General features: G+C 43.8%; 1 protein-coding gene across 1 annotated transcript in view; it reads right to left on the bottom strand.

The window, feature by feature from the left end:
* Nucleotides 1-12,479: 12,479 nt before the first annotated feature.
* HIC2 (hypermethylated in cancer 2) overlaps nucleotides 12,480-15,314 on the bottom strand; it is a 32,889-nt gene continuing 30,054 nt past the window's right edge. The window contains exon 3 of the mRNA XM_009888132.1: nucleotides 12,480-14,298. Coding sequence (XP_009886434.1) covers nucleotides 12,556-14,262 — 1,707 coding nt within the window. The 5' untranslated portion in view covers nucleotides 14,263-14,298 and the 3' untranslated portion in view covers nucleotides 12,480-12,555. The remainder of the gene's footprint in view (nucleotides 14,299-15,314) is intronic.

Below are 15,314 nucleotides of genomic sequence, written 5' to 3'. Positions count from 1 at the left end.
CTTCAAAGCTCTTCATCATAACTGCTCCTTCTACCCATTCCAGCCTAAAAGACACTTTATAGGCCTTTGCTGTAAAGGACCACACTTCACATATGAAAGACCCAGAAAAACTAAGGTATGACTCCTGTAACAGCTGTAACTCAGACCTTTTACACACGTATTATTTTTAGTTAATATAGATGGTGTTAACATTAATGCCTTAACCCTTGAGGAAGCTAGCTAATTTCCAGGTCGATATGACCAGGGAGCTGGCTAATTTCCAATGGTTTGGGGTGAAAGCCAAGAAGTGCAATGCCAGGGTATTTCTGGCTGCTGGTGTTCCTGAGTGGAGCACATCCAGGTCTGCACTTCATCCTGGGGTTCCACCCACTGTCTGCCACCCCACCATCCTTTGCTTGTGCCGTGGGCTGTGTCTTTAATGGCAGGACTACAAGTTACCAAGCTGCAGCTGCATGTTGTGATACCATCAACCAAAATGCCTACAAGGGGGCAAACTGGCAACTTATTAACCTAGCCATATGAGGCTGGTAGCTTAAGAAGAGACAGCCACCTTGGTCTAGGATTTTTACATAAAACGTAGCAAAAAAGTGACACCATCACCCATGCACCCACCGTTGTTACTGAAATGTGTATCTAACCAGGAAAAGACTGTGGTAAGCAGGCAGGAGAGGAAAAGGAAGGGGGGATTTCAAACACCACGGCCCAGAGGAATAAACCCCTGCGTTCGCGCTTGCGTCAGTAGCCTGTCTGTGTGCTGACCCCAGCCTCACCTGAGCCTTGGCAAAGCTCCCCTTTGTTCTGTGTTGGCGTTCAGAATCCAGAGTTATCCCACAGCCACTTTGTGACCTGTTCCACCCAGACAGCCTGCCCATGATTGCTTCATAAAGCAAGACCCAGGAATCAAAAACAGGGCATGTTTCCTGAGCAGAGATGGAAAACAGCTGTGCTGGAAAAAAGGCGGGGTTTGCTGGCTGAGCAGTGGAAAATACAGATCAAGGCCTGGTTGTGCAATCTTCCCTGGCTGGCCTTTGGCTGTTATTGTGGCAAGGGGACCAGCTGGACTTGGCAGGAGGCTGCTGCTAGGCGATGCCCCGGGTAGCGAGAGACTCTGGTGACAAGGCTAGAAACCCAAAGCTTAGATCTGCGCGTTTTACAGATGCTTGGGAGGCTGATAAGTGACATCTGGTGATGCTACCCTCTCCACTGTCCTGTGGTCAGGTCTGGCTGGCCAGTTCCAGGTGGTGTTTGAGTCGCCAGTCCCATTAATGTAGAGGCACACAGATCTGTAGGGCTACAGCATCATCGTGCCCAGGTGTTGGAGCTCAATTCCTGCCTAGTGCTCATAAAGTGCTCACTGTGCAGCCACAGCTAGGGGATGTGGTTATGCAGTCTGGCCAGGTTCCTGCGTCTGAATCCTCAGTGCCCGTGCTGGGGAGTAGGTGCACACCAAAGAACTAGACAATGCACACACATGCTGCGCAGGGAAGCTGACCAAAAAACCTTAGAGCTAGCATCTGCTCTGCCACTGCTGTCCTCTGAAATCAAGGGAAGGCTATGTCATGTTTTTACTAGCCTTAAGTGCTTACTTCAAGTCAGGCTTCTGGAAGAGTTCTTGATTTTTATCCAATTCAAAATCTCTAAGCAAAAGTAAATGAACTGCCTGAATTTAAATCCAGAGGCAAGGGGTGCGAGATTCTGTCCATTCTTTTAAAATCTAATTATTGTGTACAAGAAGGAGAGGACGGACAAGAATAGAGAGGGAGAATTAGGCCTTTGCTTCAGAGCCAAATTATAAAAAAAGTACCCTGTCTTGCTAAGGGACCCTCACAACATCTCTCCTCTCCCAGTGCTCTCTGTAACTAAGCAAGAAACTGAGGTAAGGGGAAAAATGGTGAGAAGGCAGAAAGCAAAGGAAGTAGGCAGGACCATCAATCACCTCCTAGGCTGATACATACCAGCTACACTGGCCTCTCTTCTTAGCACCTGGAACAGCAGAAGACAGTATGATGAATGTTTTTCACTCTCTAGTATTGGAGCTATGGATGCACTGTAATTGCAGGGAGATCGTGCTTTCTTAGAACCGGCTTAACCTACCGAGCTGAAACATACGGATTCAGACCTTGCTCTGCAGCAGTTTCCAATACTGCTCATCACTAAGACAGCACAACTGCAGAGAAAAAAAAAAAAAAAAAAAAAACAAACAAAACCAAAACCCAAACTGCTACAGAGTCCATGAAGGGAAAGAAGGAAGATGTAGTGTGGTGACCCGTAGGAGGGAGGAAACTGCAGAACTGAGGCAAGAGCAGCGCCCAGAGGAGTTGTACAAGGAAGCAATTTTGGTCCAAATAGCAAACTTTGGCGTATTTTTGGTCTTCTATGCCAGGTTTTGTAATCCAGGTACCTCAGGGTGAGGGGTAGGATGGGTGTTCGCTTCAGATGCTGGAAGAACACAGTCTTAATGAAATTAACACCAAGAAACATTAGTGTTACCAGAAGCACGCTGTGACCTGAAGCAAATAGTAATGTGAAGAGATGGATGAAAGCAGCATTACATTTGCAGTCTAGGGGCTAGGCTGCCAACTGGACGCAACCAGTGCATTATTTGCATTTTAGGTAGTTTGTTTCCTGCTATAAAGGATCCCATAGTCCTGAGTTAGGAGCTGAAGACTATATAGACACCACAGAGAAGGAGCGAGGGACTTAATGGCTTTGCTGACAGCAGCCAGCATCTCCTGTGGGAACCTGTTCAGTTGGATTCTCAAGGTGCAGCCTACGGGGGACTGCAGGAGGTGGCTCCCACTGAGTAAGAAAAGAACAAGACAAAGAACAGTGAGTTTTGCTAAGGCAAGTGCACTAGCTTTAGCTATTACTGATTTAAGCCAGGTCACACTAAACTTAGTACACAGCAGGCTTTGCACAAGTGCACACAAAATCAATTTGTTTAAACCTGGGCAACTTTGTAGTGCATCCAGACAAACAAAACCCAGATAGATGCACAAAATTAATAGCTGGTAACAGCTTCAGCATTCTTAGAGCTGTTGAAAATTTGGCATTACTTCCAGTGTTTTGAAGTTTATTTTCAATACAAAATAGGACAAAGACATATTTTAGAAATAATTTGCAAAGTGTGGTGCTAGTCTTTTGGCTTTTACTGACCTGAAATTATTTTTTTTAAGAAACTGTCCTTCCCTTTTAACTTCTTGATATGGTATCAGTCATCAGAGTTCTCATGAAACAAACATTCTGCAACTGTGTCTACTCAGCAGGGTCCAAATTGGACCTCAACAGTGGCTGGAACAAAATTTCATTTTTAAAAAAAAAGTAAGTTTTGTTTCTATAGAAATTTTGATGGAATTATATTTCCTGCAGAAAAGCAAAAACCAAACTTACCATTCAAAGGTTTGATCCAATGTCTGTTTGCTCGTCAAGAGGGAGAAGGGTAGTGGAGAGAAAGCAACTGGGAGAAAAGAAGTCCTACCAATACATGGGGGCAATGAAAGCAGAGGGAAGAAAGTACAAATTCCCAGGCATTCCAGACATATCTGGTATCCTTTACATCCTGCGCTCTGCACTTCAGCTGTACATATTTCAGTGTTCCACCACAGAGGCAGCTGCATTTCAGTTGTGAGTTATTATATGAAGAATTTTGTATAGTTGTCACAGGATCTTATGAGATAAAAAGGAGCTGACCACTGCAAAGAAAGTAAAATAGAACATGCAATCTATTAACTATGCTGGAAACCACTTATGCCACAGAGAAATGGGTGCCAGGATGTAAAAACTTCCAGCAGAAATTAGAAATAAAGGAAAAAAAGGAAAAGAAAAGTCACTGGTAGCTAGGAGAAGAGTACAGGCTCATTACCACATCTGAGCTCTTGAAAAACAGCCTCTGGTTTTCTGTGGCTCTTCATCTGTTTTTGTGTTCATTTTTGTCCTTCTCTTTAACCTTGCTGGGTAAAACACATCTCCAAGGACAAATAAAAATTATTTTCTAACCAGTGTTGCTGACTTTGCAACCTGTCAGAAAACTGACCAAACTTGAAGCTCCTTCAGTCAGTCACTTTAAAATATAGTCAGCATTGTGTTAAAAAAAAAAAATTAAAAAAAAATAGGAAGCAGGAGAAAAAAGAAATATATGAATTCAATGCCAGGGTTACTCGGCTGCATATTAAGGCATTCCAACAGGCTCTGGGAGAAACAACAAAACTGTGGTGATGAATAGTGGAACAAAGGGAAGTGTCGCAAAATATTAGGCTTGGCTCTTGCATTATGGTGAAGATGCTTAATTTGTCTTCATTAAATAGGTGTTTTATTGAAGGATCCTTAGATGCAAAAAGCTGGCCTGGGAACCAGAAAACCCCATTAAGAACCCAAGCCAGGGAAATACGAATTAATTTTGCTAGGGTCACACTTAACCTGCCCAAGGAAAAATGTCTGAATCTTAACATTTGAGAGGTTGAAATCTGCAGTGGGTGCTTTTGCCATTACAGCCATCTTCCCTGGAAGAATTTCTTCTTTTTACCTGCACTACAGGTGGATGGAGAACCCTTATTTCTTTTAGGAAACTTTTTTCTGCTCCTCAGAGGTGTGCCCAGGGAGTTAGACTTACAGCCCAAATAGACTGAAGGGATTTATGGATAGGCAGGTCCATCTACTATCTACTGTCTATGAAAAACACTGCTTTTAAACTGTGGTTAGGACAAAACAGGGGTAACTTTTCAAAACCAGCCTCAATTTGCTCAGGGTCACAACAAAAAGGTGAAAGTATGATTCCTCCATTATCCATTCCATTGCCTGCACGTTTACTGTAAGCCAGCCTGTCCCATGCAATTCATCCTTTCTTATATTCTAACAAGCGTCAGATTTTGGCTTATGAGCAAAGTGTATAGGTGCATAAAATGAGAAGTTGTGTGTGGCTCTTTAGGCTATGTATGTGTGTGGGGGTCTGCTTTGTGAAGTAGCTGGTTTAGATCCCTGGGCAAGAATAAATGAGGGAGGAGAAAACATGGAGAGTCAGCTATAGGAAAAAGGTGAACTCTAGAGCAAAAGATGTAATTTTTCAATCAAGCTTTTAATGAAAAGATCATAAAATAACAGTTTCTCATCACTGTACATTAAGACTGCAAATTTCTGAATGCTGAGATCATATTATAATTTCTGTATCTTTTTATATGACACTTGAGTTGAAGCCACAACTATGTGTGGCTCTGACCTGAATTCAAGCTCTTGAAGGAAATGAACAGAACATTGCAGCAGGACTGTTGGCCTTTCCCTTGCCCTCCCCTCCTCTTCCCCTCCCCAGGAAACATCCAGGGCTCCTAGACTGACTGATAGTTAAGGCTTAAAATTAAAAAAAAAAACCAAAACAACAACAACAAAAAAAAAACAACAAGAGAGATGCAACATCCCTTTTTCAGTTGTATTTAAAATACTAAAATAAAATGGGGAAAAATATCCAGCCAGCCAGAACAAGATCCTCTGCTCATAGAAAAGTTATCCCCAGCCAGTCAAAACTCCTGTGGAAGTTAGAGCAACAGTTGTGCTAGGTGCTTCGATTGATAACTTGTGAATGAGAAAGTTTAAAAAACATCCCACTCCTCAGGGAAAGCAAGCGCTATGAAGTGTGTCCCCTAACTGCCAACAAATATAACATGAAGTATTCTGTTTTAGACCTTGCCTACTGCATCCCACAGGGTCTGCTCTGTTCAAAAAACACTGATCCGTTGATCCCTATGTGTTCAACACCGGGCTTCAAAATGGCTAGGAAAATTGGGGAAGGAAGGAAAGAAGAGGATGGTGATAGACAACTGAACAAAAAATGCATGTCTAGCTCTAAACTTATGTTTCAATATTTTTGAGTCCAGTTAGTTTAAACAAGGAAAGCAGAATAAATAGCAATTCTGATGTAGCACAGAGATGAACTAGGGCTGGAATGAAGAAGCTGACCTGACTAGGAAATCCAGCTAGGACCCTTACAGCAGAGCTGGAACTGCCTCACAAGGGATCCCAAATCTTTTCCTTTTACAAGGAAAGCAGCAAATTTAGTGAGTCTAACGGGAAATCATCAAAGGTGAAATTTCTCACCCTACTCTGAAAAAAACGCAAAATACAAGGAGTAGAAAGGGACGGAGAATCAGCTACTGCTTGCCTCCTGCACTAAAATCCAGACAATAAAGTACCATGGGACTTAAAACATTGCAACAAGCTACTTTCAGCTATTGAAAGCAACCCCCAAATTTTCTTTCTCAAGAATATGGCCAGTTCTGGAGTGCAAGAGTAAGCTTATGAAAAGAAAGGGGTTTATAATAAATGGAGACACTTTGCAGATGTTGAGCAAATCATTAAGATTAAACAAAAACTAAGAAAAAAATGCTACAAGTCTATTTAATTGTTCCAGAATTACAGCTCAGAGCTCATTTAGAGTTTAAACTCTGGCTTAAACAAATGTTTATTCAAACATGCCATCTCAACGATGAGCATTTCTGCTGTCTGGGGTGAGCTAGATGTTTACTATCTAGACCCTCTCTAACACATTTAAAATGTAGGTTGGTTTTGTCTCTTTGGTTTTTATCTACTTTTCCCTTAACTTCACCACAGCTGATTGGAAAGGTTTCTAAATTTGGCAAATACACATAAATCAACAAACATCCTTTCTTCATGCTAATTTTTAAGGCTGTAGCAGGTCCGTAACTGCTCACGCCACCAATACTGGGACAAGAGGCTTTGTAAAGTACAGCTTTTCCCGGGGACTCTAACCACCTTATGCTATAAGGAATCTGATGCTTCGGAATAGTTTGCAAGGCTCATCACAAGATGGCACAGAGGCTGTTGGGTTTGGCACGAAGCTTCCTCTCTATCTTAGGCATCGACTCCCCACTTTTGAGATCCTTATTGCTACCACAGTAAACAGTAAGTGAGAGGTGAGGGGGACTTTAGGAAAGGAGCTGTGTCCTGTCCTTCAGGCAGGGCAATAGACTTGTCTCAGTCACAAGCTGCAATCAGAAGCACACAATCTGATGACTTTTACCTTCTCCGGATTTTGCCAGCAGTCGCCTCAGAATTTGTTTTGTTTCACTGAGTGCGCTGGATGTTTCCCTGGTCAAGACCCATACTCCTGCTTTTCAGAACTGAAGTAACACGGTAAAATACTGCTAACCCAGACTTTGAACCTGCACTGCTTGAAAACAATGCTTTCCACACACACAAGAGAGGAAAAAAAAACCAAAAATCAAAACAGGAATCTTAAAAGAGTGACACTGTAAATGGAAACATTTAAATACAGCAAAACATAAATTCCTCTTCTATGCAAAGCTACAAAAGTCCAGTCTTTGTATTGTCTTCACAGGTTATGGTTTATGGCTATGCTGAGAGTCTCTGAGATTCTTTTTTTTTTTAATATATTTTTTTCATTTTTTTGAAATCCTGTAGAGAAGACCCTGCGGACACATCTTTGTGTTTGCAACTTTCTGAATTACATTGCAAAACTGTGCATACAGAATCTGAGAAATAAATACATTCATTACTGCACATACATATTGATACAAAAACAACACTGTCAAATAGTGTTTGCACCATCTTTGTTAGATATTAAGACCAGGCAAAATTAATATTTCATTTTCCATCAGCCCCCCCTCAAATGTTTGAGGTGGCTTTGGTGTAGAAGGTAAAGCTACAAAGGGACAAGACTAATGATGGGGAGCTTTTTTAAAAACCTTTCTTTTTTTGGCTTCAGCGGTATTTTAGCAAACCATCTTCATTGGTCATCTTTAGACTGTTCTAACATGCAAATCAACCCGAGGTTTCCACCTAGAAAGCCTTAGGAGTTTTGGTTGGGCTCCGTGCGTGACTGTAAGGTCTGGAGTGAATCAGTCCAGCTGTTTAATTGAAGAGTGGCTCAGATGGTCCGAACTGTACAGCTCAGGCCCCGGCACAGCTCTGAACCGGAGGAGGCAGCTATGTGCCCGTGCTCTTGCCCTCACACCAGACCATTAAAGCTACCCGAGTCACCGCAGAGAGATCAGCCACCTCTGCCACAGCCCCTGCCTGGCGCAGAGGGATGGTTCAGAGTTGTGCGTACTCTTCCACATCAGCAGCCGCAAAGCCTCACAGAAGCTGCATGTCAATAGCTCTTTGGTGTCTTCTGTGATCTTTATGGCTCCTGCTAACTCCCCCAAATGCAGAGAGCTAGGCTTTTGGGGATTTTTGCCAGGCATTGGGTTTTGGAGGTTTTGTAGCAAAGGACTGGAAAACAGCTGAGCCCAGCTCCCCATGGCTAACGTGAAGGAGATGTGCTGGGTACAGCAGCTCCTGCCATCTTCTGACAACATCTTCCCTATCTCTAGAGCTTCTCACATCTCTCTTTACCCTCTTGGTACCCTCAGACTCCTCTGAGGAAGAGGTAGACTGGTATGCCTTTGCAATAGTGCCTGGATCTCACTCCCAGCAACATCTCTCATGGGTTGAAGACAAAAAAAAATAATATCTACGTGCCGTATTTCTAATTGTCCTCCCTCTCCCACCCTCCCCGAGCAGTGCTGGAATGCAGGCTAGGACATGGATCTCCCATCCCAAGCTGGGAAACGCTGTGTAGCCTTCAGAGACAAACCAATGGAAAAAGCAAAGATTAATTTTGACTGGCCCCTAGATCTGTTGAGGTCTGAAACTGTAGAAGTTTATGTAAACAATGAGATAAATATATTAGTACTTTTCTGAGCCAAGTGAGGTTCCATACTCATTCAAATGTGCTTTGGTTTAAAAAATAGTTTTGTGAATTTGGGTATGAGCTTCTTTATTCTTTTATACACTTTTGCTATTTTATCTTTTTCTTCCTGTTATTCCGAAAACATTCTGGAACTAAGTGACTAAAGCATATACTCAAGCTGCCTGGCCTCTTTTTTTTTTGTTTGTTTTTAAATTGTTTTATTCCTCTTGAGGCTCTTTGTGTATTTAAAAAAAAAATTAAAATAAAATTAAAAAAAAACAAAAATGCAACTCCCTCCCCCCACCCTAAAACTCTTAAAATCTTAAATATGAAACTAGTGTTTTGCTTTCTCATTAAAATACAGAAAAATGTTTGATACAATACTATGTCGTACAAATGCAGTTGAGTGTTTAGGCCCCAAGCAGGCCTTAAACAGTCCCTGAAGTTTTGAGTATTATTAGTTATTCATTATTACTGTCACAATTTGGAAAATGTTGTTTATACTCAAATCTATGGAACACAACTTTACACAGCTACTTGAAAAAAGAACAAAATTTCCTTTTGTACAATACTCTTGCTGTACACAGACTTTATGTCGTATTGTTTAAGTGCTGGGGAGGGGATAAAGTAAAAAAAAAAAAAGACGCTCCAAAAAAATTTTTAAAAATAGCATTGGGTCCTGAAACTTCAGCATGATTCTCAAGGCTTAAGAAGCAAATGAGGAGGGAGCCTGGGGGTGGGGGGAGAGGCTACATCACCCACACGCATGCTTGTAAAAATGGAATTAAGTGAGGGGGAGCAGGTTATTTGCCTGCTGAGGAGCTCACTGCTTCCTCTTGCCTTGGGCTGCTCCATGGCTTGGCTAAGTTGGTCACAGCTTGAGCTGCTGTGACCAAGGGTGGCTTCTGCACAGACACCCACCTGCTGTCCCCATCACTGGCCACGTGTCACAGAAGGGCCACAAGTGAATGGGGGAAACCAGCATCCAAAACCTGCAGCGGGGGACAGGGCTTACCCCTGATGGTGCTCTTCTCACAAGGGAGCTAAAAATTGTTTTGAAAATGTGGACTCGATGGGTCCTTAGCCGGCCAGCAACAAGGGGAGCCTGCTCTGGCTGCAGCCTAAGCCAGCGTGGGATTCAGCTCGGCTTTAGGAAGGTTGGAGGGAAGGTAAAGGCAGGGTGAAAGTACCTAGGAACTAATCTTGCACAGCTGTCCCTGAGCCCTGCTGAGACTTGCTCTGAGAAAAAGGTAGATGGCAAGGCCTTCCCTGTCCTCCCCAAAGACAATTTGGGGACATTCTCAGAGGGGGGTTGGCAAGGGATCAAGGGGAAAAGAATTGAATATATGTTTGAAATGTGGAAGTGCTAAAGACACTAAAAACCCACCTAACTTCCCCCCCAAAGAAAACAGCGCACCTCAGCACAATTAGAAAAGAACAAAAGTCCATGCTCCCCTCTTACGCTCCACAGCTGGCAGGCGTGTGGGAGCAAGCAGACAATGGCACTGGGAGAAGCACACTGGAGCGTGGTGGGCAAGAGGGGCGAGCGTGTTCCCTGTAACGTAACACTAGGCCAAGGCTCAGCGCCTTAGGGTTGTCTATTGCTTGGAGCCTGGATTCCAGTTTCCTCAGTTCATTCAATTGACCCAACAACTTCTTATGGACTAGTCTACCTTAACAAAAAAAAAAAAACCCAAACAAAAAAAAATGAATAGAAAATGAAGCTTATATTTCTTTGTTTTAGTCAAACATGCTCACTTTTTTCTTTTTTTTTCTTTTTTCTTTTTTGGTCGAAACTTAAAAAAATTGGTTTTGTTTTTTTTTTTTTAAAAAGACAAAATGTGAGGTTTGGTAAACCTTACATGTAGAGACTATACTGGTTTGAGTGGGGGGAAAAAAAAAACAAATGAAAAAACACAAGTGTAAACCTTACTCAATTCAGAAGGGATGATTCTACTGGCTGTGAATTTTTACCACCACAGTCACGGGAGGCTTGAAATAAGCCATAGCTTTCCACAAGGTCACGCCAACAAAGTCAAGGGGGCCAAGAATCGGTGGGCTAAGTTCTCTGTCTTCTCTCCTAAACCAATAGCAGCTGTTGGCTGTGATGTCTTATGCAGATGTTGCAAGAACATTTTGTTTCTTTTTCTTTTCTTTTTTTTTTTTTTTTTTTGTGTGCGTATTTAAATTGTCTAAAAGGGAGGATATGAAACACTTTGGTTTGCTTTTTCCTCCTCTCCCCCACCTTATTGCACTCTGGATTCTAGTAAATTATAGGCTGCTATGCCCTCACCCTCTGTCCTGCCAGGTGTTTACAGACTGACCCAGATGTGCTGGGGGAGTGGAAGATGAGGGGGACATTTTCCCCTCCCCATAGTATCCAGATTCAATAAACAAAGCTGGAAAGGGCCCAAAAAGCTCAGAGAAGTTTTCTTCTTTTAGATAAAAGTGACTACAAACAGCCAAGAGACTGCAAATGAGCCAGTCCAAGCAGCCAGCACAGCCTCTGGCTCAATGTATTTTTTGCTTTGTCTTTGGCCAAGCTTTGCTTTAACATTTCTCTAGCTGACTTTTGATGGAAGGACGGGGTGGTAAAAATCCCTTAACTTTAATTTAGCTTCTACTTTTATACATTTAATTACTTACAATAAGAGAAAAAAAATGCCTAATCTTTCACTAACCATCTTATTGTTCTCATGAATTCAAGAGGTAGCAAAGGTAACAAGTCTGTCCACCCAGACTTGCTCTTTAGTGAGGGAGGAAAGCTAAAAACATACACACACACAAAAAATAAAATAAAAAATAATAAAAAAGTACCTAAGGAACTTGTAGCAAGTCCAGCCTACATCAAACCCCCTCCCCACCCACCCACCCTAGAATTAACCTCAGACCTTCCAGTTCAAACATTCACATAAACGTTACAATGGTTTTTCCTTTAATAAAACAAGTACCTCTAAGCAAAGAATATTCATACGAAACTACTAGAAAAGTAAAGACGACCCCCTGCTCACTGAAAGAAATTCCCAGGGCATCCAGTCCCTGTTCAGTCATGGGTAAGGCAGAAGAGGTTTGCGTGTTTTGTGGGAAAAGGGGGCGTGTGGTTACGTGTGCCGAGGATAAGGATCAAAACCAAAAGAGGGAGGGATGGAGAGGGAGGCATCGCCATTTCTTTAAGTGAAGTACACCTAGGTAGACTGCTGTCCCCACCATCACCAGCCCAGGGGAAGGGTGGTGGGTTCTACCACGGCTACGGCTTTCCCACAGTGTCTAAAGGGGTTGCCAACCCTGTGAGATGGTCCACAGACACAGCTTCTGCACTTGTGAATGCAATGCTATGTTATTTCACAGCTACTTAGGCCACTGAAAAGGTGTACTTTATTTTCTTTTTAATGGCAAGAAATGCCCCTACTGAGTTTGGTTTTAAGAGAGGAGGTGAGTAGGGTGACAGTAACACAAAGGAAAGAGGCAGGGAAGGGGAAGCCAGCAGAGGCTGAAAGTTCTCCGTGGTCCCCATACCTGCTCCAGATAATCAATATGGCAATGAAGTTGATGTGTGCAAAAAGAAGTGGTATTTCTTGCCAGATCACCAAAATTTGGAGGGAGAGTTAGACTAAATGCATCAGCTTGGCTGTGGACCTTTCTTTTTTTAAAAAAAGGGAAAAAAGGAACTTTTTTTTTTAAAATGTTAAAGCTACATTTGTTTAGGCCTCCCATGACTGAACAGAGTATGGGGAGTTGCCCCATTTTTTGTTTGTTTTTTTTTTCTTTTTTCTTTTTTTTTTTTTTTAAGCAGCAAGTCTACAGAAAGGTAAATCACTGCGGATGGGCTCGAAGCTCATTCTGGAGTCTTTGGCTTATGTGGGAGAGGTATGCATTCGCAGGTGGCTGATCAGATTGCGCTGCTGGGTGAATTTCCCACCACACAGTTGACATTCGTAAGGTTTTTCTCCTGAGTGGACACGCATATGCTCTGTCAGTCGGTACTGCCGGGTAAAGCGCATCCCGCATTCCTCGCAGGCAAAGGGCTTGAGCCCTAAGTGGCTGCGCATGTGCCGTGTCATGGTCCCCCGCTGCGTGAACATCTTGCCGCAGATGTTGCAAGGGAAGGGCCGCGTCAGCCAGTGAGTCTTCTCATGCTGCCGCAGCGTGGCTGGATCCTTGTAGCTCTTCTCACACACTGAACACTTGAAGGGTCGGGACTCCGCAGCATAGGACTGGTTGGGGTTGGACAAATCCTCGGCTTCATCCTTGCCGCCGTACGTGCCTTCTTCCTTGATGTAAAGGTCTTCCTCGGTGTGCGTCTCCACATGGGCATTGAGCTGCTCGGAGCTGGGGAAGCCTTTGCCACAGGGGATACAGACATACAGGTTGTCACCGTAGGCCACTGGCTCAAACCCCTCCTGCCGGTAGACATAGTTGGCACTAGTATGCCCGCCGCTCTCACTCTCGCCACTGTCATCACTGTTCTCCTTACCATTTTCCACCTCTTCCTTACACGGGTAGGGTAGGTCTGCACCATAGGCCCCGGCCAGACTCCGCTCCACAGACTTGGACAAAGGCCCCAGCAGGATGCCATTGGGCAGCCCTTCACCCTCGTCCCTGTCTTTGCCCCCCTCCTTTCGCTCAAAGGCGTTGTCTTTCTTCATCCACTCTTTCTTGCGGGATGAGTGCCGGAGGCCCTTGCGCTGGCTGCTCTCCGTCAATGAGTGGTGGCACTCTTCACTCAGATCCATCTCCATGGGGTCGCTGCTGTCCGCCATGCTGTGAGGGGCTCCCACTCCAGACTCGTCAAACGATGAGGCACTGTTGGCTGCGGGGGCTGAGGCAGATTGGGGAGAGCCATGCTGGCTTTCGCTGTGCTGCGTGTCATCATGGGAGGCTGCAACAGGGAGTGACGGGCTTTTTTTGGACAGGTCGAGGCCTAGCTCCTGGTCGCCGGTGCTCCCATTTGCACTGCTGCCCCCACCGCCGTTGTTACTGGCTCCCCTGCTTAAGGAATGACAGTTCTCTTGGTTGGAGCTGCTGATGAAGACCTCGTCATCAGAGAGCTTTCCCTTTGACAGCTCTTTTGAGTGCGAGCCCTTCAACCCCTCATTTGACCCTGAATAGCGAGCTTGGATGACTGAAGCAGTGGAAAGTCTCTGACTCCTGGCAGATCTCCCGACACCAAGGCCACCGGCCTTGCCAGCAAAGGACTTGCTGTTCCGCTTCAGCTTCTTTCTGCAGAGAGCTGCCAGGTCGTGCAGTTGGAGGTAGCTTGCTGCGGTGAGGAGAGCATTAAAGTTCTGTTCACCGGGCTGGTCAGTCGTTAAGAGCTTACCAGTATAAATAAAGTCCAAGATCTGCCGGAACACGGTGGGGTTCACCATGTCCGTGTCTAAGTTAATCAGGTTGTCATGCAGGACAAGGGATTTGAAATACATGCTGCTGGCTGCCAGGATGTTCTTATGGGCACGAAACAGGGCATTTTCTACCACAATGATCACATCACAGAGGAAACCTTTGGCTCGTTGCTGGTTCAGCTGCAGTAGCAGTTGTTTGGCATGATTTGGCAGTTCCATCTCCACCTTCTCTTCCTTTCACCTTCACCTTACCACCTGCAAAACAAGAGAATGAGAGGTGTGAACCTGCTGTTTCCACTCAAACCAGTCTACATTTAATAGACTGGTTTAACATGGTGCAGTCTGTGTTAAGCTTGACACTGCCTAAGGAGCTCTGGGTACGTTCAGCCCTGCAAGCTGTGATCCTGCTTGGAATACAGAGGGAAGTATTTCTCATGCTAAGATTTGATTCAAGTCTTTCAAATATCAGATTTGTAAATATTTTTTTACAAAAGCAATCCTTGTTGGCTGGAATTACCATTCAAAAGATACCAGCAGGAAAACAATAGTTAGGTACAGGGGAAAGCTGTTTCCCTCTTCTGACAGAAATCTGAAGGGAGGACAAGGAGCAAGAAAAAAAGGAAGAAAAAAGCAGCATCTACTTCACTGCCATTTGCATATCTGAGCATGTAAAATAATTAGCATAAGCTGCAGCTTCCCTGCTTTAATATGTAGTTTGTTTCTTGGCTCTTACACGTTGAAATCTTACAACACCCAGCTGCTCTGGGGTTCAGAAAATGGCATGTAGCAACATCCATTAAAGATGGAATTTATCACACCAAGGTGTGAATGGGAAATCTCCCTAAGAGTACGAAAGGCTGCTTTAAAAACCACCCCCCAGCAATGTCCAAATCCCGATCCATTGACATGAAGGGCTAGAATCAATGCTAAACTGGCTGAAATTCAGGATGCTGAGCTAGGTAAATGCCACCAAATGTCTTCACCAATCTGAAACTGTTTTCTTAAGTTAATTCTGCCCTGCCTTTAGTTTTGAAGGAATTTTGTGTAAACTGATAGAGTTAAGTCAAAGTCTCTCTACCCTGAAGTACTGGGAAGAGAGGACAATTGTGGTTACCTCTGTGTAGTTCATGAATTTCGCAAACAGTATTCACTATGTATTTCAGTTTAGATATTTATATTGGCTTTCCCAGTAGTATGAACTGGAGGAAATATCTAGTTTGAGGAGTATCAGAACTAATTGCAATTGCACATCTGGTAGATACTACAATACA

Source organism: Charadrius vociferus, unplaced genomic scaffold (assembly GCF_000708025.1).
Source record: "Charadrius vociferus isolate BGI_N301 unplaced genomic scaffold, ASM70802v2 scaffold326, whole genome shotgun sequence".
Lineage (NCBI taxonomy): Eukaryota > Metazoa > Chordata > Aves > Charadriiformes > Charadriidae > Charadrius > Charadrius vociferus.
Note: the sequence above shows the minus strand (reverse complement) of the source record. Positions and strands in the feature narration are given on the sequence as shown.